The sequence below is a fragment of the Nycticebus coucang genome, chromosome 21 (assembly GCF_027406575.1).
Source record: "Nycticebus coucang isolate mNycCou1 chromosome 21, mNycCou1.pri, whole genome shotgun sequence".
Lineage (NCBI taxonomy): Eukaryota > Metazoa > Chordata > Mammalia > Primates > Lorisidae > Nycticebus > Nycticebus coucang.
Window position 1 is genome coordinate 36,552,567 of NC_069800.1, and position 19,228 is coordinate 36,571,794.

General features: G+C 49.6%; 1 protein-coding gene across 2 annotated transcripts; it reads left to right on the top strand.

Moving 5' to 3' along the window:
- The first annotated feature begins 4,836 nt into the window (after window positions 1-4,836).
- On the top strand, window positions 4,837-18,116 carry PDYN (prodynorphin). 2 transcript variants are annotated; one of them, XM_053573842.1, is made up of 4 exons: window positions 4,837-5,125; window positions 6,406-6,465; window positions 14,453-14,597; window positions 15,951-18,116. In XM_053573842.1, the coding sequence occupies exons 3-4, from the start codon at window positions 14,469-14,471 to the stop codon at window positions 16,587-16,589; spliced, it is 768 nt and encodes a 255-aa protein (XP_053429817.1). In that variant the 5' UTR covers window positions 4,837-5,125; window positions 6,406-6,465; window positions 14,453-14,468; the 3' UTR covers window positions 16,590-18,116. The 2 variants fall into 2 exon arrangements, with proteins under 2 accessions (XP_053429817.1, XP_053429816.1); XM_053573841.1 differs by having other exon boundaries at window positions 4,838-5,125; window positions 14,450-14,597.
- Window positions 18,117-19,228: the final 1,112 nt, after the last annotated feature.

A 19,228-nucleotide genomic window follows, 5' to 3' on the forward strand; every position in this document is an offset into this window, starting at 1 on the left:
GCTAGAGGAATGAAGAACTGGTGGCTTTTGAGAGGCAGCTTGCTGGGTGAAAGGAGCCCTGGCTTTTGAGGCAGACAGACTGGGGTTTATATCCCAGCTCTGCCACTTCCTGATGGTACAACCTTAGGCAGCTAACTTCACCACTCCCAGCTTAGTTTCTTTGCTTGCAAAGGAGCTAATGATATCTACCTCATAGGGCTGTTGTGAAGAGTAAATGATATACTTTCGGAGACAGGCCTAGCACCTAGCAGCGACTTGGTACATGGGGGCTATAACAAGACTTCAGTGATTTGAGATTTAAGTTTTTTTTCTTTTTCACCACCACCACCACCACCACTAACTCAAAAGATGTTTACTGAGCACCTTCTATGTGCCAGGAAGACAATACCCCTGCTATTATAGAGTTTACATTCCACCAGGGGAAACAGACAATAATCCAATAAACAAGTAAATATGTCATATCAGCTGGGGCAAGCCATGGAAATCAGCAGAGCTGGGTGAGGGAGGGAGAGTGGTGTGCACAGGGCGTATAGGAGAGACCTGCTTGAGGAAGTGACATTTAAGCACCAACTGAATGCAGTGACGGGGTGAATAGCAGAGACAAGGGTGTTCCTGAGAGAAGGCACACCAAGTGCAGAGTCCTTGAGGCAGGACCATGATGGGTGTGTCTGACGGTGGCAGGGAGGTCAGGGTGGCTGCAGAGTGGGCAGCCTGCAGGGGGAGGAGGATAGGAGCTTAGTACAGAGCAGCCCTTGGTGGGGAGGTGCGCAGATCTCACTCCAAGTGGGATGAAAAACCACTGGAGTGTTTCAAGCAGGGGTGTTATATGATCTGAGTTACATTCTTGAAAGAATCTCAGGGGCAAGGTCAAGGGTAAGGGTGGAGGTGGCAGGCAGTGGGGCTGGATAAACGATCTAGGAAAGGAGTGATGGCAGGCCAGCCTGGAACGACAGAGCCATAACCAGTGAGGATGTGCTGAGGAACTAGATGTCAGGGCAGAGAAAGAGAGGTGCCAGGGGTGGCTCCCTCATCATCCCTTGCTCTGGCCTTTGCCCAGCCTAGTGTCCCCTTTCCTTCTCTTAGCCTGAAGAACTCAGTGCTCAGCTCCTCGCTCACCTTCTCTGATATGTCGTCTCCCTAGTTCCCACCAGGCTGGGTCAGGAGCCCCTCTTCTGTGTCCACGTGGCATTCCAGGTCTCTTCGTAGCTCAGATCCTGCACTGCAGCTGAGAGTGGCTGTTCCTACACCTGCCCCCCAACCTGGACTGGGAGCAACACTGTGTGTTGGGCGGCATGTTTCACTTCTAAGGCTGAGAAGGGAGACTGGCACATTGGGACATTTCAGTGTGAAAGAATGAGAAAGATGACAGAGATGGAGATGGAGGGAGGGAAAGACTGAGCCTGGTGGCTCGGATGGTGGGAGCCCAGCACACACTGCCTCATTCAGCCCCCGTCTGGCTTCCCTAACATTCACACTGGACACATCACAGTGTGAACAGTGATCCAAGAGACTCAAAGCTGCCCGGAGGACGGGAAATAAATCCCACTGAAGCCCTGAGTGATCCAAGTCAACTGTTGCTACCTTTCCAGGTCAGCAGGCGAATAGAACGGACAGAGCTTTGTGTGCGAGGCAGAGCAGGGTGGAGCAGCCAGGAAGCAGCACAGCACACAGCACACAGCTGGGGCACAAGCCCCAAGTCAGATTGCTTGGCCATGTGCAAGTGACTTAACTTCTCCCAGCCTGTGCTTCCTCGCCTGTAAGGTGGGGTTAGGACTCTTGTATAACTGCAGGGCGGTGGGGAGAATCAAGTGTGTTGAGAAGTGTGGAGGGTTGGCAATGAAGCCTGGCGGTAGGGGGCCCTTAAGAACTTCTATCTTTGTTTTTTCTGTTCTCCTTCATGAGTTTCCTCTCAGTGGGGAGATCTTAGACAAGTCACAAACTTGGAAATGATTATAACCTAAGGAAATGATTTGAGGGCTGGCTGTTTCAAGTATAATCTTTCTTTTTTTTTTAAGTATTTATTCCTTTTTGCCCACCTCAAGGTCTGAATTAGACATTCACGATGCAGTGAAGATGTGCAGGGAAGGGGGCAGGATGGAGCTCTGGAATTAGCCGGATGACTGTGCAAAGCCAGCATCCTCCTCCTGTAATGAGAAGATGACTCAGGCACTCGGGAGGTGAGGTACCCATCAGATGTCACACAGTGAGTGAGCACAGGGAGCCTGGCCAAGCCCAGAGTTTCCCATTACCCCATCCTGGCAGCCTGTGCCATGACCCAAGTGTCACTGAGCCCAGGTGAGGGGTGAGCTTTATGGCAAGGTTCTCTAGGACTAAGGGAGAAGGCTAACCCTGGCCTTCTCTGTGTGTGTCTGTTTATGAAGGACGTTGCCGAAGGAGAGGTATCCAAGTGCATGGATTATTTGCTCTTGCGCTGACGGTAGACTCAGGGAGTGAAGGATATTAAACATCAATGGCTTAGAGAGGGATTATCCATGAGTGTCTCTACCCTGACGGATAATCCTGACTTACTTTATGATGAATAATGGTCAAGAGAGGCCCTTAGTCCTCCGGTCTCCCAGTGTCTGCTGACGTCCAGCCTTGGCAGCCATTGTTCCCTGTCTCTCAGAGCCTTTATCTCTTCTAAGGTCATTACCCAGAGCAGAGGTGGAGGGAGCAGGAGGAGGAGGTGACAAGTAAAGGGGAGAGAGGAGATTTGGAAGGGGATGAAGAGGAAGCTCTGGGATCCCAGCTCCCAGGGAGGTAGTGAATAGCTCCTCCCAAGTCCTTGGGGTCACCTGGCAGGAAGCCAGCCTGAGATGTGGCCAAGCACTGACTGAACGCAGACAGTGGCCATCAGACACTGGGCAGGGGCCTCCACGCAGGGCACCTATCTGTCTGTCAGGACCAATGTGATGCCTCGGGACAAGGAAACAGGGAGGAGAAGGAAAGCTTTGGACCCAGAGAGGACTGTGGGGAACTGTGGTTTGGGGGCCTGAGGGACTAGGGATGCCGTGGGCATCCTCAAACAGATAAGGCAGCCGATGTTCAGAGAAGCCATAGCCACACAGGCGGAAGGAGGAGTAACCCTAGTCCCTCAAGCCCCCAAACCACAGTTCCCCACAGTCTGTGTGGAAATACCTAAGATGCAGTGGGTGTTCAGCAAACAGCCCCTTCTATCAGCCTCCTTAAGTGAGACAGCAGAGTATGCCAGATGCTGGGAGAGGACGGTGGCTGAGGGACCCTTGGTGTATCAGAGCTTGAATGACATGATTCATTGGGACAGACAGTAAAGGAGTGCTCACTAAATGCTGGCTGTGTTAAGTACTAACACTCACATCCTCATTTCACCCTCACCAGAGCCAGTGAGCTGGATACTGTTGTCCCCATTTTACAGATGAGCAAACTGAGGCTGAAGTTTTTAACTTGTCTAAGATCTCTCCACTGTGTGGCAGAACTGGAAATCAAACCTGAATCCTGTTATTAGGTGTAGCCCTGTTCTATATGTGCAAATGGAGAGACTGAGCCCCAGAGCAGGAGGCTCCAGACACCAACCCCTCATATTCAAGCCTCCATGTCTTGGGAGGAGGGAGGAACTGAGCCGGGACCTCGGTGCTACACATATCTGACTTTGAGTTGTTACTGACTTTGGACAGTTACATGAGTTACCCGTGTGTCATTAGGCAAGTTCTCAGGCCATGAGCCTCTGTTTCCTCACCTATAAGATGGGGATAATATTCACCAGCTGGCCAAGTCATGAGGGTTAAACCTACCAGCTCTAGCTGAGTGCCTGCACAGCCCAGGTGCCCACCAAATGGGCAGCCCTGCCAGACTCTGAAACAATTGTGCCTCCCACCAACCCCGGCCAGTCTGCCGTTGCCTGGGAAGGGAAGCACGTTCTCTTCCAAACTCAGAGAACCCCCCTGCGTTCTGGAAGGTATTTGTAGCCATGAAGAGTGCAGCCTCCAAGCTGCTGCTGGCACAGGCCGAGGGTACGCATGAGGTGGGCACATCCCCCTCCCAGAGTGTGTGCAAAGGCACATCACAGCCCATATTTTGAGGGGGATTTCATGATATTCATTTTTGTGTTGCCGCCAGAGAAAACTAAACTGCAGCTCCTGGCTGTCGGGGAAGGGCTGTGCTCTTGCCAGGGCAAGCATGTCTGGCGCTGGCTCCAGCCTGTACGCAGCCGACTGCCGTTTGCAGGCAAATGTACACACAAAAACATTCCAGCACACGCATGCAGCCGCCAACACGGAGCTGCCAGGCGCACAACCCGGGGCAACATGCACGCCTGCCGCTGCCTCTCGCTTCCATTATCAAGACATTCTCTCAGCCTCTGTCTGTCTCAGCGTCCGTCTGTCTCCGATCGGTGTGTGTTTCGAGTCTGTCTTCCTTGTTGGTTTCCTTCTCTTCCTTTGACTCTGTCCTTTTCTACCCATCTCATGTGTCCTCATCCCTGACACTCTGGGTTTTTCTGTCTCTCCCCTGCTTTGTCTGCACCCCTCCCTGTCTCTCTGACACGACCTTTTTCTCTGTTTCTGGTTCTCCCTGTTTTGTTCTCGCCTCCTCTGAGTCTGTCTGTCTTTCCGACTGTGACTCTTTATCTCTCTCTGACACTATGTGTCTCTCAACCCTTCTTTAACTCTTTCTGTCTCTGTCTTTCCCTACCTCTGTCTCCTTTTCCTGTGATACTCTCCCGGAAACGCATCAAAAACCGAAGTGGCTGGATTTCAAGTGACAAACAGCACTACATCCAGAACCCACCCCCTCCCCAACACTGCCGCCTTCTTCCTCCACATCCCTGAATGGAGAGAAGCCTATTGTGTGGGCCTGGGGAGTTGAGTTGAAGGGCCTGAGGGTCTGAGCTCTGACTGCTCTGAGCTACTTCCCCATTGGCTCTGAGCAGCCTGTGCTCAGCAAGGGCTGAGCAACAGGGGAGGCTCTAGTCCATAAAAGCGGGGACGAGGCACCAGAACTGCTATGCTAAGGGGCTTGGTGGTGCTCACAGCTACCTCTTTAGCACCTCCTTCTGAGCCGGAGTCAGGGAGGTCCCTGAGTCCAGGACCAGCCACTGCTGCCTCCGACCTGCTTGGCCAGAAGCTGCCAGGGACAAAACAGAGCACAGGTAATATCGGAGGGGCCACTGGGATGCTTTCTCTGGGTTTTATTTGTTTATTTCTGGTCCTCTGGACCTGGACATGGTGGGATGTTGGGCTAGGGGATTTTAGCTTGGGATCTGATTATCTGGTGATGGGAGTTACAGTTGAGAGGCTAGTTTACAAAAGCCAGACAGGGAAAGCCTGACTGTTCTTTGGAATCTCCCACTCTGTACCTTCCTGCTTAAACAGGTGGGTAACTCTTCCCCCGAGAGGACCCCTCTTTGGTTTTAGCCCAGGGTCTCCTGCCTCTTACAACCTGCCACATAGCAGTTTCCATGCCATTTCCAGGGTCTGAGGAGAATCAGATGTCTTGGGTGGAGGAAGTAAGAGGGTTAGCTAATCAGGATGATTTTAAAGGTCAGTGATTCTCACTGGCCTTAGAGAACAAGGGCTTGGGGACACTAATGAGGTTCAGGGCTCTGGCATTTAGTGTGTAACATGTACATCACTGTACAACAAAGTTCAGCCTTTTCATTCTTTTGGAAGGTGTTTAATTGCTGACAGGGTGCTGGTTTGAGTGCCTTCCTTTGTCGTAATTTTATACAGAATAAAGTTTAGGGTTATTTTGGGGGGAGGGGAAGAGAAAAGAGAGTGACAGCAAGCCAGGAGACCAGACTGAGCAGGTGTTTTCTTACCAATTTTACTTTAAAGGACTTGTTGCTCTCCTGTTAATTACAGCCAGTGGAGTCTAAGTTAGACAGGGAGGAAGCTCAGACCCGAAAGCAATTTGTTCCCTGGTAAAGATGCCCGAATTCAAAGAAAGCATTATAGAATCCCAAAGTTTGACTCCAGTAAAAAGCTGGTGAGCTCCAGGAAACGAACAAACAAAAAAAAGACTGCTGACAACTTGAAGGTTGAATAGTAAATTCTGTGACCGCTTACTTTTTCCTGGGTATCTTTTATCTTAAATCTCTTCAAGCTTTACAAACATTCCTTAATTAAGCCTCCAAGCTTCTCAGGGGAAACGAGCTCTTTCGGTTATTGGATCTGATTTCAGTTCCCCTCCCACAGACTGAAAGTCTTCATTATCATCTTTCTTCCAAGGGTTGGTAAGATACACAAAGCTTGCCTTTCTAATTTGACAGGCATTCTAGTTGAGATCCATGGCAAAGCATTTCAGAATGTCGATTCTCCCCCCCCAGTCCCCATCCCTCCACTTAGCCTCCCTTCTCTTTTCCTCTCACCCTCTCCCACCCCCTCACCCCCCACCAGCCCATCACACCTTGCCTTTGTTCTATTGTTGCAGGTCACTTATCTCCAGGCTCTGAGATCTGCGTGGAGGGAGCTGTTGCAGCAGCCCAAGCCGGTGAGTTGTGCTGCCCGGGGGTGGTTTGCATTCACTGACGGGATCTCAAGCCCACTGCTTTGCCCCAGCTGAGCTAGAGGTGTGATAGGTGGCAGGTGAATCCTGCGTCTCCATTGGAAGCTGGAAGTGGGATGTCACAGTAGTTCCTGAGGGTATGTGGTAGAACCCAGCATGTTTTAAGGGAACAGGTAGAGGGGCCAGATCTTGGGCTGTTTGAGAAATTGGCAATCATCTTAAAACACATGGAAGGGAGTTAGGGTTTCTTGAAGTAACTTCTGGGAACTAGGAATTTTCCATATCCCATCTAAATGTGTGTCTCACAACACCTGAGATAGTGCTGGGTTCACAGCCCAGATCCCAAGACTCATCTGCTGTGTGATTTGGGAACAATATCTGCCCCTCTCTGAGCCTTAATTTCCTTACCTGTATAATAAAGATAATAACAGTATTCACCTTCCAAGGTTATTGTGAGCTCCCAACGGGATACTGTAATGCTCCTGGCACTTGGTCAGTATTTAATAAATACTGGCACGATGGTTCAAGTTTTCACTACTTGAGAGTGGCAGGGTTGGACCCCCCTCCATCGATTATAATATGCTTGATCATCCCACGTCATCATGCTGTGGAGGAAATATGATGTAACAGCTAATATTTTCATTTGTGGGGCTGTCACTGCTCTCCCCTCCCCACCCCAACAGAAGGCTTTATTTCGGTATCTGCTTCATCGAGATCACGACGTCTCTTCGTGATCGATCCCACTCCCCCAACTCTCCCTCCCACTGCCTCCTCCTTGGGTCATTCTCGCACAGTTACCATATTTATTAGATCTTTTCCATCATTGTAAGAGGGATCAATAGTTGCTGGTTCGATTTCAGTGCATGTCTGAGAAGTGTGGTCAGCCAGCTGATTTCTCTCGCCATTTTCGCTCATCTCAGCCCATAAATGTTGGCTAATCTCATTGGGCCTGACAAAGTGATAAAGTGATTTCAGTGAAACAGAGCTGGGCACTGTGGCGGGCAGTAAACATCGGCTGCAGACACCCAAGTAAGCCTGGGATCAGACTCTCAAGATGAAGTGATGTCCCTTAGCGCTTTGGGGCTCAACCTTATCAATCTCTCTCCATCTGGATCCAGCCTGATGCCCTCGGCAGGAAGGTAATAGCCCCAACCCATGAGACACATCGCTTGGCTCAGGATGTTCCTCCCTGAGTCCATCCAGTTCATCCCACCAGCCAGAGTGGCTGGCCACGAGCGGCAGACATATGCCCCAGGGGCAATTTGTCAATATATTGGCTAGAATTGACATTTGGCCCCTGTCCTAGTCCTGGACAATTCAATTTAACTTGACAGGGTTTACTGAGCAGTTACTGTGCGGCTAGGTCTCTTGCCCACTGGTCACAGGAACAAAGGGCAGATTCGGAGAGGAAGAGGAGGAGAGAATCGGTGTCAGTGATTCACAGGGTAGGTCAAACTCCCGAGTTGCAATCTTCTTCCCCTCGCCTTCCCTCTCTCTGCCTAGCTTTGTTCACCTCCCTCCACTTTCCCCTCTCCCCTCTCCCTCTGTTCTCCTTTGTCCTCTCACCATCTCTAAGTCTCTATCTTCCCGCCCTGGGTGGTCCTCCATCTCTCTGCTTCCCTAGGTGTCTTGGTCCCTGCTCTGTCACACAGGTCCCATCTCTGGTGCTCTTTTGGACTCTTCCCTTTCTCTTCTCTCTGTGTCTTTTCATGTCTGTATCTCTCCGAGTCACCCTCCTTCTGCCTTTCTCTCCACCCTCTAACTGCACCAAGTACCAAAAGGGAGGGGGTTCCATCCAGATCCCGCTCTTGAGAAATATTCTCTTAAAACGCAGTGGACGATCCCATCGTGGCCATCCTGCTGGGCTGCCTCTCTCTCTGGTCTCTGAGAGCAGATGTGGCCAACCCTGGGCGTGGGACCTCATCTGGTACTCTGCTTTAATCTCGGCCGTACTACAGGCTGGCTTTTCTTCCTGCTCAGAACCTAACAAGACTGCTGTTTCTCCAGTTGCAGTGTCTCCCTTTGGAGACCCACAAAGATAAATCTTACGTTTTCGAGCGAGATAAAAGCTCCTGAAACAGTTTTATTTTCAGGAATCTGAGAGTTTAGGGAGTCATTTGAGAAACATTTAGAAACTATGTAGATCTCAGGACTATTTGTGGTGTGGAATTAGCAGCTTGGCTTTTAAACCTGGCTGTTTCTTTGTTTCTTGGCCTTGGCCTAATCTTCCTGCCTCCCCGAGCCTCTGTTTTTCCCATCCAGAAAACGCAACTAATCCAACCCACTGGATTCTCTTGAGGGCAAACCTGAAATAATTGAGGTAAACTGTGTGGCAAAGAGCTTGTCTTCCTGTAGCCGTGCCCTAAATGGGGGATGCTCTGGACTCAGAGAATTCCACCTGAGTCACATGTGCCCTGGCCCCATGGGGGCCACTTGGTCCTCACCTTCCCCATTGGAACCTGATCCCGTAATAATAGCCCCCCTCCATAGGGTACCTGGGAGGCATCTGGAGAGCATGGTGCCTGGCAGAGCAGTGACACAGTTCTTGCTGGCTGTTAGGAGGGTCATTGAAACAACAGCATCTCCTCGGTGGGGATGGTGGTTCAGGGGTGGGAGGCCTGAGTTCTGTCTGTTTCTCTCCTGACTCATGATGTGACCTTAAACAAGTGACTTCATTTCTCCCTCTTCCCATTTCCTCGTCTATCAAATAGAGATAATCATATGCAATAAAGTGCTCGGAAAGATAATTGAGATGCTAAATCAAGCCATTATTATTCCACGCTGGCTTTTTTAGTAAAAATGCTTGTGGCTCCTCTGAGCCCTCAGTTGACTATAATACAGAAATATTGAGAAGCTGAGAGAGCAAGAAGCCCTTCCCTTTCATGGAACTCTGGTCTCGGTGAAAACAGGGCCTACTATGTGGTGTCCCTTTAAACTAGAGGTGGGGAACCTGCTGCCTTCAGGACACATGTGGCCTCCTAGGTCCTTAGATAGGGTCTTTTGACTGAAGCCAAATTTTGCAGAACAAATCCTTTTATTAAAAGGGGTGCAGCAGAGAAAGATTTCTTGCCTCCTTTGGTGCTTAAAAAGTAACAATCTTGAAATCAGAAGGCCGCGGGTTCAGTACTGTCCCAGGTCATCCCGATGGGACACAGCAGGGAGGTGATACACCCATTCAGAGATGAGAAGACTGAGGCTTGTGAAAGAGGTGACCCTGAGTTCAGTCTGACCCCCAGAGCCCATGTCTTTCCCTTCCAAGGAAAAGGAAAATCCCAAGGAGAGGTTGCCCAGACCCTCACCTGGAGGGCAGCAGAAGCGACTAGAAAGAACTCCAGACCCCAGGGGTAAGGTGCCTCTCTCCCAGTCCAGCCTCCTGACCTCCTGGTGAGAGATACACACGCTAGCAAGTTTAGGGGATGTTTCATTCTTTGATAATATGTTCAAGGGCTTGTGGTTTCAAGAAAATCAGCTTGAAAACTATTTTGAAGGCTAGAGTCAAAAAACTTTCTCTGTCAAGGACCAGGTGGTAAATAGTTTTGGCTTTCTGGGCCATATAGTTCCTGTTTCAATAATTAAGTATGCTTTTGTGGCATGAAAACAACCACAGACGTGGATGTGAACAAATGGGCTGAGTATTGTATCAGGAGTCTCCAGAGAAACGGAACCGACACTTGGAAACAGAGTTTCTGTAAGGAACTGGCTGTGTGGTCACGGAGGCCAGTGGGTTAAGAGCGCCCTTCCCTGTTAGGGAAGAGACACTCCTGCTCCCCAGCAGCCCATTCTTCCCTGACTGGGCTGTAAAAACACCCCCAGCTAGTGGCTGAGGAAATGCCTCATACACTGCCAAGTGTGGGGGAGGATTTTTCCTTGTGAGTTTTCCTGGTCCGTCAAGGCTTTTAACCCAGAGGGATCTGGTCAGAAGCCTGACTCTCCCATTTATAAGCCGCATGAACTTGGACAAGCAGCTTCTCCTCTCCTAGTCACAGTCACACCCTCTGTACTAAGGGTGTAAGAACCCCCACATGTGGGCTTGCTGTGAGGATTAGAACTGATATGTACAAAGTGGTCTGTGCATGAGCCAGGCGTGTGCCAGGTCCTCCACACATGGTCTCTTTAATTCCTACACTAACCTGCTGAAGCATCTTTTTATTAACCCCATCTTATAGCGGAGAAAACTGAAGCCCAGCAAAGTGAAGTTGTTTTCCCAAAGTGGTGGCAATTGGTGGGCTGGTGACACTGCTTCTGGGCCAGGGAGGACTCTGAAGCCTCTCTTTCTCCAGGTTGTCAGAGTGGGCAGTTCAGAGGGTGCACACTCATGTGTCTGTCGGGTGCTCAGCAGCGAAAGGCATGAGGGGACAGTGGCTTTGAAGTAGCCCTTGTTCCCCTCCATCATGGTTGCCAGAGAGGAATCCAAGCCCATTATCTTCAGGGTTTTAGATTCTTCGAGACAAGTTAGAAATTGAGAATTTTTTAAAGATAAAAGTCTCCCAATTTGAAAGTCTCCCTTGTATTCACTCAGCAGACTTCTGTGGAGCTCTTGCTGTCACCCTAGCCCTGTGTGGGGCACTGGACACCATTTATTCATTCACACGTTCCTTCATTCATTCCTCAATCTCTCACACTTCCTTAGTCTTGGCGTCACCTTTAGAACAAATGCAAACTCTTTCTTGGCTTGCGAGGGCCTCTGGTGTGAGCTAGCCTCTACCCGCCTCTCCGCTTTTCCTGCTTCTTCATCCACCTCGGCCCCGTTGACACCCTCAAACACAGCGCACACACTTATGCTCACACCCGAGGGATTTTGTGCTTACAAAGCGCCACCCCCCGGGAAGGGGGGGACTCAGAAAAGCCAGCGGTAATTATGTGCTGGAGCTAGCACAGCTGACTGTGGGAGCTCAAAGGAGGGAGCTCATCCAGACAGGCTTCTTGGAGTAGGCAAATGAGACTGAGCCTTGAAGGCAGAGTAAGAGGTCAAAGGGTGATGGGCGTGGATCGGTGGGGTGAGAAAAGTATTCCAGGCTTGGGGAATGGGAACATAGGGCATTTGCTTTGGAATTGCAGGTGGCTTGGTCAATCCCAGGTCAGGCAGAAGCCGCAGTCGGTCTGTCTGGGTGCTGTGTGCCTGCCGGATCCCTTGCACACATTATATCATCTTGCTGTGCTCCTTTCCTCATCCATAGAATGGGAAGATATTATTCCCAGCCTTGTGGGGTTGTCATGAGAGCCCCTACATTAAGATACGTGCAGAACTGTGTGCAGAGCCTGGCACATGGTGAGCACCTGGCAAACGTCAGCTGTCCGAATCAGGAAAGCCCTCGGGTGCCAGGCAAAGGGGACAGGTTTCCTCTGCAAGGCAGTGGAGAGCCCTGCAGGCTGGACCCAAGGCAGAGGTGCAGTTGGTTTTGCATTTTAGATGAGTCCTCCAGCTGCCATGTGGCAAGATTGGAGGCCACTGCTGAAACAGGTGAAGTGGGGAGATGATTGACCCCCGAGGGAGAAGCTGGAGGGCCTGGGAAGTGCACAGTCATACCAGACTGCCTGGTACAAATCCCAGCTCTGTCACTTACTGGTGCCAGAATCTTGGCAGACGTTTTGACTAGATTTTCTCACCCATAAGGCAGGTACTATGTCTGATAACATCACTTTTACCATGGAGTTGCTGTGAGTCTGAATGAGTTCATCCATCAGGATTGCTCAGAACATCATGGGTTCTTAATAACCATTAGAGCAACTAGCATTGTTTTTAAATATAAAGTTAATGGATGGAAGGAAAGGATATTAGCGCTATTTTTGCTTGGGACAAAGAGATTACAAATTGGGCTCCCTACCTTAGCAGCCAAGCTGCGTGGGAAGCCTTCAGCCAGGAGTTAGAGGGTGGGACAGGCTCCCGCTCTCCGGTGGGTTAATTCACTGCTAATCTTGTAACAGGCCAGCCGTACCACTGCTGCTATCAGAGGAAGCATGAGCCATGTGCTTTGTGCTGCTCACTGGTCAGGAACCTTAATCCGCTCAGCAGCTGATAAAGCGGGAGAGAAACCTGACAGCAGGAGAGAGACAGGGTGGACACAAGCCCACGACACTTCATTGAGTCACAAGTGCCCAGCTCACTAATATAGAATAAACGAGGTGATAAATTTAGGGGCTTGGGGCACAAGGGGCTCAATAAATAATGACTGGGATGATCATCAAGCTTGCTCTGGGGTGGAGGGCGACAACCATGTGCTTTGACGGGGGAGACCCTGCTCTGGGATACAGCATGGGGGCTCTGGGGCCTGTGAGGTGGAGTCCTTTAAATCCCCTCCATCCTGGAGCAGATAGGGCAGTGTACAGGAAGGGGGAACGTGGAGGGAAGGAGAGCCACCACTTCTGAGAGTAGATTGGTGGCATCAGGTTAGGAAGACCAGACTGGTCTGAGCATGGAGGCCCCAGAGCAGCCAGGGTCTCTGCATACACTGTGCCCTCATTTGAATCACTTTCAGTACTGACATCTGATTAATGAAGAGTTGACTGTGAGAGGGATAACTTTAACAGACTATTTTTGATCCATTAATTCATCTGCCAAGGATTTATTGAGGACCTACCAAGGGCTAGCCAGAGAATTGGGTGCTAGGATCCAGCAGGAAATAAGACAGTTGGGGGCTGTATCCTCTAGGACCCAACAGTTTAGTGGGGAGATGTGACCAACAATGACAAACATCAAATACACAGGAAAGTGTGAGGTGGTGAGTGTTGTGATGAAAACAAAGGGTGATGAGAGAGAGAAGCCAAGGAACCCATGTGAGATACAGAGGTCTGCAAATGCCTCTCTGCTAAGGTGACATTTAATATATTTAATTAGGGAGTGAGTAATGTGAAAGTCTGAGGTCAAAGTACTCCAGACAGAAGAACAGACGATGCAAAGGCCCTGAGGTCAGAGCAAGCATGGCATGTTTCAGGAACAGAGAAAATATTAATACTGCATGCAAAAAGACAAGACCCAGCTCTTTCCTTCATGGAACTAAAGTCTGGGGACTCACAGCAAACTATGAAGTAGTGGACTGGGAGAAGAGAAAGGAGGAGCATCTCATCCAGCCCAGGAGATCAGGGAAAGCTGCCTGGAGGAGGCCATATGTAATCTAGGACTCCAGCAACAGGTAAGAGAAGAGGAGAGGAAGGGTTCTCCAGGCAGAGGGAACAGCATGTGCAAAGGCCCAGAGGCAGAGCAGGGTCTGAGACATTCATTAAGGGAATTGCAAGTAGCTAGATGTGGTTGGAACCCAGACTTGAAGTGCTGGAGTATAGAGATAGGCCTGAGGGTGTCCTGACATTTAGACAGAAGGGCCAGACTTTACCCAACCCGATGGGTCTAATGACAGAATTGATATCGCCAAGAAGGGTATTTCAGGGTAGGCAAGAGGGATTAGAGAAGGAACTGGAGGCAAGGAAGCCACATGGAGGAGGGGTAGAGCTGGAGCTGTGGCCGAGGTCAGTGGCAGTGTTGGGGTTGGGAAGGAAAACCCCAGATACCTTTAAAGGACTGGCCTGGGGAGTCCTGCAGAGAATCCAGAAAAGCACAGCCAAGTATTTTCGGGCTTGGTAGATGGTCAGAGTGGGTGTTGATGTCTTACAGATGCAGGTGAAGTCCTGGCTTGTCCGCTTTTGAGCTGTGTGCGATCACTTCCCCTCTCTGAGTCTTAGCTTCCTCATTCATCAAACAAAACGGCATGGCCCACCTGGCAAGCCGTTGTGCAGGCTGAATGTGAACGTGCAGGAAAGTTCCTCCCGCAGCATTTCTTAATTGCGTCTTTGACTTTTGGCCCTGGGCACCCACTTCACCTCTCCAAGCCTCTGTTTTCTCCCCTGTTCAAGGGAAATGAGAATGCTCATTTTGTGATGGTACTGGTGGAGCTAACGAGATGGCTTTGCAAGCTCAGGACACAACTCACAGAGTGGTGACCACAGATTTCATTACGGTCTCTTTCTCTTTCCTCAGCAGGAGAAGCTGGGACAGAATGGCCTGGCTGGGGCTGGTGCTGGCTGCTGGCCTCCTCGTGCTGCCCTCCATCTCGGCAGACTGCCTGGCCCAGTGCTCCCTGTGCACTGTAAAGACCCAGGATGGACCCAAACCCATCAACCCCATGGTAGGTTTTGGGCAATGCCCAAGTCCTGGGGCCCGAGCAAGGAAGGGACCCTCTGTGTGTGGAGCCCAGAGATGGGAGGTCGCAGGCCTGGGCAGCTGTGCACCTGTCCTATAGACTCATCCCTCCTATACAGGGATTTTCCTGACCTATGGATGGCCTGGGCACCAGGGTCTGCTGTTTTCCAGCTCCCATACCTACCCCGGACTTCACCACCAAGGGCTCACTCAGGTCAGGCCAGAGACTCAGGATTCCAAGGAGTATGATGCTGGCTACAGGGAGTGTCATTCATGAGATGGTGCTGCCCTCACCGTCTGCAGCTCTAGGTGAACTTTTTAGGGCCTCTCAGCAACAGGCTGATGGGCACCTCCAAATACAGTTACTCCATGGGACAAGCTGTCCCCCTACGCCAAAAGCACAGGATATGGTGACAGGATCAAAGCCTGACCTGAAGGGGTTCCTGGGTCTTAGCATCACTTGACCCCACCTTGTAGGCTTTGCTTTGAGTCAAGTTCCCACACATTCCTATCTCGTGACACAGAAAGGCTGGAGTAGAGGTACCAAGGGTGTTGTGGACAGAACACAGGTTCTGCCTCTTTCTAGTTCCATGACTGTGGAACCTCCTTTATGAGCCTCAGTTTCATCATCTGAAAGAAATGGCTGACTCCATGAGCTAATGACAGAGGTACTGGATATATGGTTCTAGGCATGCTTCATTGAGAAGCGTGCAGTGTGCCCGGGTGCAGCCCATGCACGATCTCGGGAGAGCTCTGTGGTTAAGCCTGGGATACTCCTGGCGTTAGACCTCTGATTAAAACTTTAGTACAGCCCACTGTTGTCGTCGTCATCATGATCGAATGCTCCCAACAGTCCTATGAAGTAGGTACAATTGTCCTCCCATCCCAGGCTTGAGGAACCCCCACAGGTCCCCTTGCCCACATTCTTTCTGCCATTCTGCGTTGCTCTGTACAAAGTGCTAGCAGCATCCTTCCCACCTGGGCCATATTGGGACCTTCAACAACTCCCTCTGGGAGTCAGAACTGGAAGGGAAGGGTAAGAACACAGAGAATTATGGGAAAATCTTACTTCCACTTTTGGCATTGCCACCTGTAGCTGTGTGTCCTCAGGACAGCTGTGTCACCTCTCCAAGTCTAATTTCTTGCCTTTCACACAGGCACAGAGTCCCTCCCCTTTATGCACCACTGGGAGCAGGAGGATGGGCAGCCCAGTGCTAAGCAGTAGCAGTTCAGTTTGATTTTCTGTTACTGGACCGAGAGCCTGGGGCAGGGCAGGGAATGTGTTTTGATAATTTGGTAGGGGTGACATTGTCATGTGCTCTTTTGGGGTCTTTTGCAGATTTGCTCCTTGGAATGCCAGGCCGCCCTGACGCCCTCTAAGGAATGGGAGAGATGCCAGGGATTTCTGTCTTTTTTCACTCCCTCCACCCTTGGGCTCAATGGCAAGGAAGACTTGGGGAGCAAGCTGGCTTTGGAAGGGCCTTATAGTGAGCTGGAAAAGCTGCCTGGACCTTTCCTGAAGGAGCTGGATAGAAGCAAATTCCTCCCTAGTACCTCACCAAAGGAGAATGCTCTGAGCAAGAGTCTGGAGAAGACTCTCAGGGTCTTCTCTGGCAGGTTTGGGACAGGACCAGAACCTGAGCTAGTGGGAGATGCCCAGCTGAATGATGGAGCCATGGAAGCTGGCACACTCAATTTTGATGAGGAGGACCCTAAGGAGCAGGTCAAACGCTATGGGGGCTTTTTGCGCAAATACCCCAAGAGGAGCTCAGAAGTGGCTGGGGAGGAGGGGGATGGGGAGAGGGCAGGCCACGAGGATCTATACAAGCGCTATGGGGGCTTCCTGCGGCGCATCCGTCCCAAGCTCAAGTGGGACAACCAGAAGCGCTATGGTGGTTTTCTCCGGCGCCAGTTCAAGGTGGTGACTCGGTCTCAGGAAGACCCTAGTGCTTACTCTGGAGAGCTTTTTGATGCATAAATACCTCCCCATTGTGGAGTCAAGTCAGGAGCTTCTCCTGACCCCCTTCCACACTGGAATGCACTCATCATCCCTGTGTGGTGCCCCATCCCACGCTCAGTTCAGCATCACCTACAAAATATCCAAGCCCAGGAGCCTGCCTCTCCTGTGCCTGGGAGTACAGTAATGGGGAAGAGTGGAGATCCTTCCCCAGTAGGCTCAGTCCTCGGCTGAGACCCATAGACTCTAAAACTGCCACTAGCAGTTCCTTCTACTCTGACCGTTTGTCTCCCCAATTCTATGAATTAGAGTAACTTGGGTTTTTTGCCTATAGACTTATGATCTCCAAATTCAACTTATCATATGCCCTGATCAGAAGAAAAATTAGCATTCACCATGCAATATGTATATATACATATCTATGTATCATAAAACATACAAAAAAGTAGAAACTTAAAATAAGTTAACTAAACAAATAGAAATTCTGACATTTATTCCCAAACCTCAAGGGTCTCCTGTGCACTCCACTTTGGAGACCTCACTATAGGTAAAAAGTTTAAAAACTGTTTTTTTATTGGAGCAAGAGTTCTGACACTAGAGAGATCAGCCTTCGAGGGGACTGGATGTTTAACTGGTGTACTCTGAGTTCTCATTGTTTAGAGAGCACCTCTTGAAGAACCGAGTTTTTGAACTCCTGGTCATGTTGGTAACATGGACAGCGCCCAACTCTTTGCAGAAGAAAAAGTGAAATCTCTTCCGGGAATGGTTGAGAGCTGTTCTCTTTCTGAATGCTTAAATGATCAGGGAGGGAGTAAGGCAAAACCAATTTGTTCTGTGCAACAAACTCAGAATGTGGACCAGTTCCCTCAGTTCTCATTAAGCTAATTAAATGAATTGGTATTACACTTCTACCCCACGGTGAACTGAAGCAGAGTCAAGTGGATGAAGTTAAGCACGACCATGTTCTTGAGCATCTGAATTGGCTGCCGAGCGTCCAAGCCATCTGGCCTGACATATGCATTGGGCGTTGGATAAGGGAATCCAGAAGCAACAGCTAGAAAGAGAAAAAGGCCCTCTTCAACCCCATGATGATTCTTTCCTCTTAATGTCTCAAAACAAAACCAGAAAGGGAAATGAAATGATTAAGTGTTAGAGTCCAAATGAGTTCCCTTGATTCAAATAACCCAAAATCTGAGGCAGGGACCTCCTGATGTCTTGGTTGCAGTCAAAGTACTCCCTCTCTCTCTCTCTCTTTCTCCTTCATCCCCAGGCACTATGTTTTGGTTTATGGGTCCAAGAGATGAGGCTGGATAGGAGAGAAAACAGACTTGAGTTTGGATAATTTGTGTAAGATGCTACTAAACATACCCCTTCATGTACAGGCGCCAGGTCTCTCATGTTTTTCTGAAATGTATAGATTGTTTTAGAGTTATTTTGTGTGTTTCCAAAATATTCCATTTATGCAATTTACTTGGAATTTGCTTAGTCCTCAATAGGCCTGTGTAATTTCCTGCTCCTCTGGTATAATAAATAAAAGAAAGATGCTGATGACTTGAGGGATGTGTGTGTGTTTGTGTGTGTGTCTGTGTGCAAATGTCTCCATGTCCAGAGAGCAAAAGACCATTGGCAGAAAAGAGTGCCGGGGAATGAACAGGAGAACACACACGTATACATCACATACACATACAGACAAATATTCAGGTTAGAAAACTAAGTGTGGGATAACAGAAAGAGTAAAAATCTTAGAGTGCCACAACCTTAAATTTGAAAACTGGATCTGTCTGACCGTAGGTAAGCCATTTGAGCTCTCTGAGCCGTAGTTCTTTCCTCTGAAAAATAAAGGCTAATAACATCAACTCTGTTGGGTTGCTGTGAGGATTAAAGGAGTCCATCTGGATAAAGATCCTGGTACATGGTAGATGCTCAGTAGAGGAGGGTTTTCTTTCCTACATTGTCTTAAGGGACAGAACCCAAACTCAAGCATCCTGCAACACAATGGGGAAGGTGAGAAGAGGTGCTGCAGAGAGAGTCTGCGGCCCACATCACTCCCAGGGGCTGTTTCCCATGCTGGATGACCAGGAAAGGAGGGATGGACGCTACAGAGAGAGTCTGCGGCCCACGTCACTCCCAGGGGCTGTTTCCCATGCTGGATGACCAGGAAAGGAGGGACGGGCATTCCTAGATGAAGGGAATGTGCTAGGGATGAAGAACACTTTAGCCACTGGGCGGCATCATTCATTACGAAGATGCCAACCTCCATTAAAGGGTATAAATTAGATGTCTTTAAATACAATGGATGTGAGAAAGACTTGTTCCTGCAGACCTCATTCATGAACACTGTCTTTCCAAGTGACTTCACAGAAAACACGGGGTCAGAGAGGTCTTGTTCATTCGCTCATTCATTCCACCGTTAACTGAAGCCCTGCTGTGTGTGCAAGCCTTTCAGTAGGTGGTAGAAGTACAGAAATGTAAAACGGACTGAATTTCTGCTCTTTTGGAACTTACCATCCAGTGTGGGAGAGATAAAAAGTAAGCAAAAGTATAAAATTAAAAATAGTAGTGTTCATAAATGTCATGAAGGAAAGAGTTGGGGTATAGAGACAAAGGGTAGCAGCAGTAGGGAGAACTCTCCTTGGGGTACTTAGGAAATCCCACTCCAA

Bases quoted from the DNA above. Each gene is read 5' to 3' on its own strand.
- PDYN (XM_053573842.1), top strand. From the start codon at position 14,469: ATGGCCTGGCTGGGGCTGGTGCTGGCTGCTGGCCTCCTCGTGCTGCCC. The intron at 14,598-15,950 runs GTAGGTTTTGGG...GGTCTTTTGCAG, and splicing joins CCAAACCCATCAACCCCATG to ATTTGCTCCTTGGAATGCCA.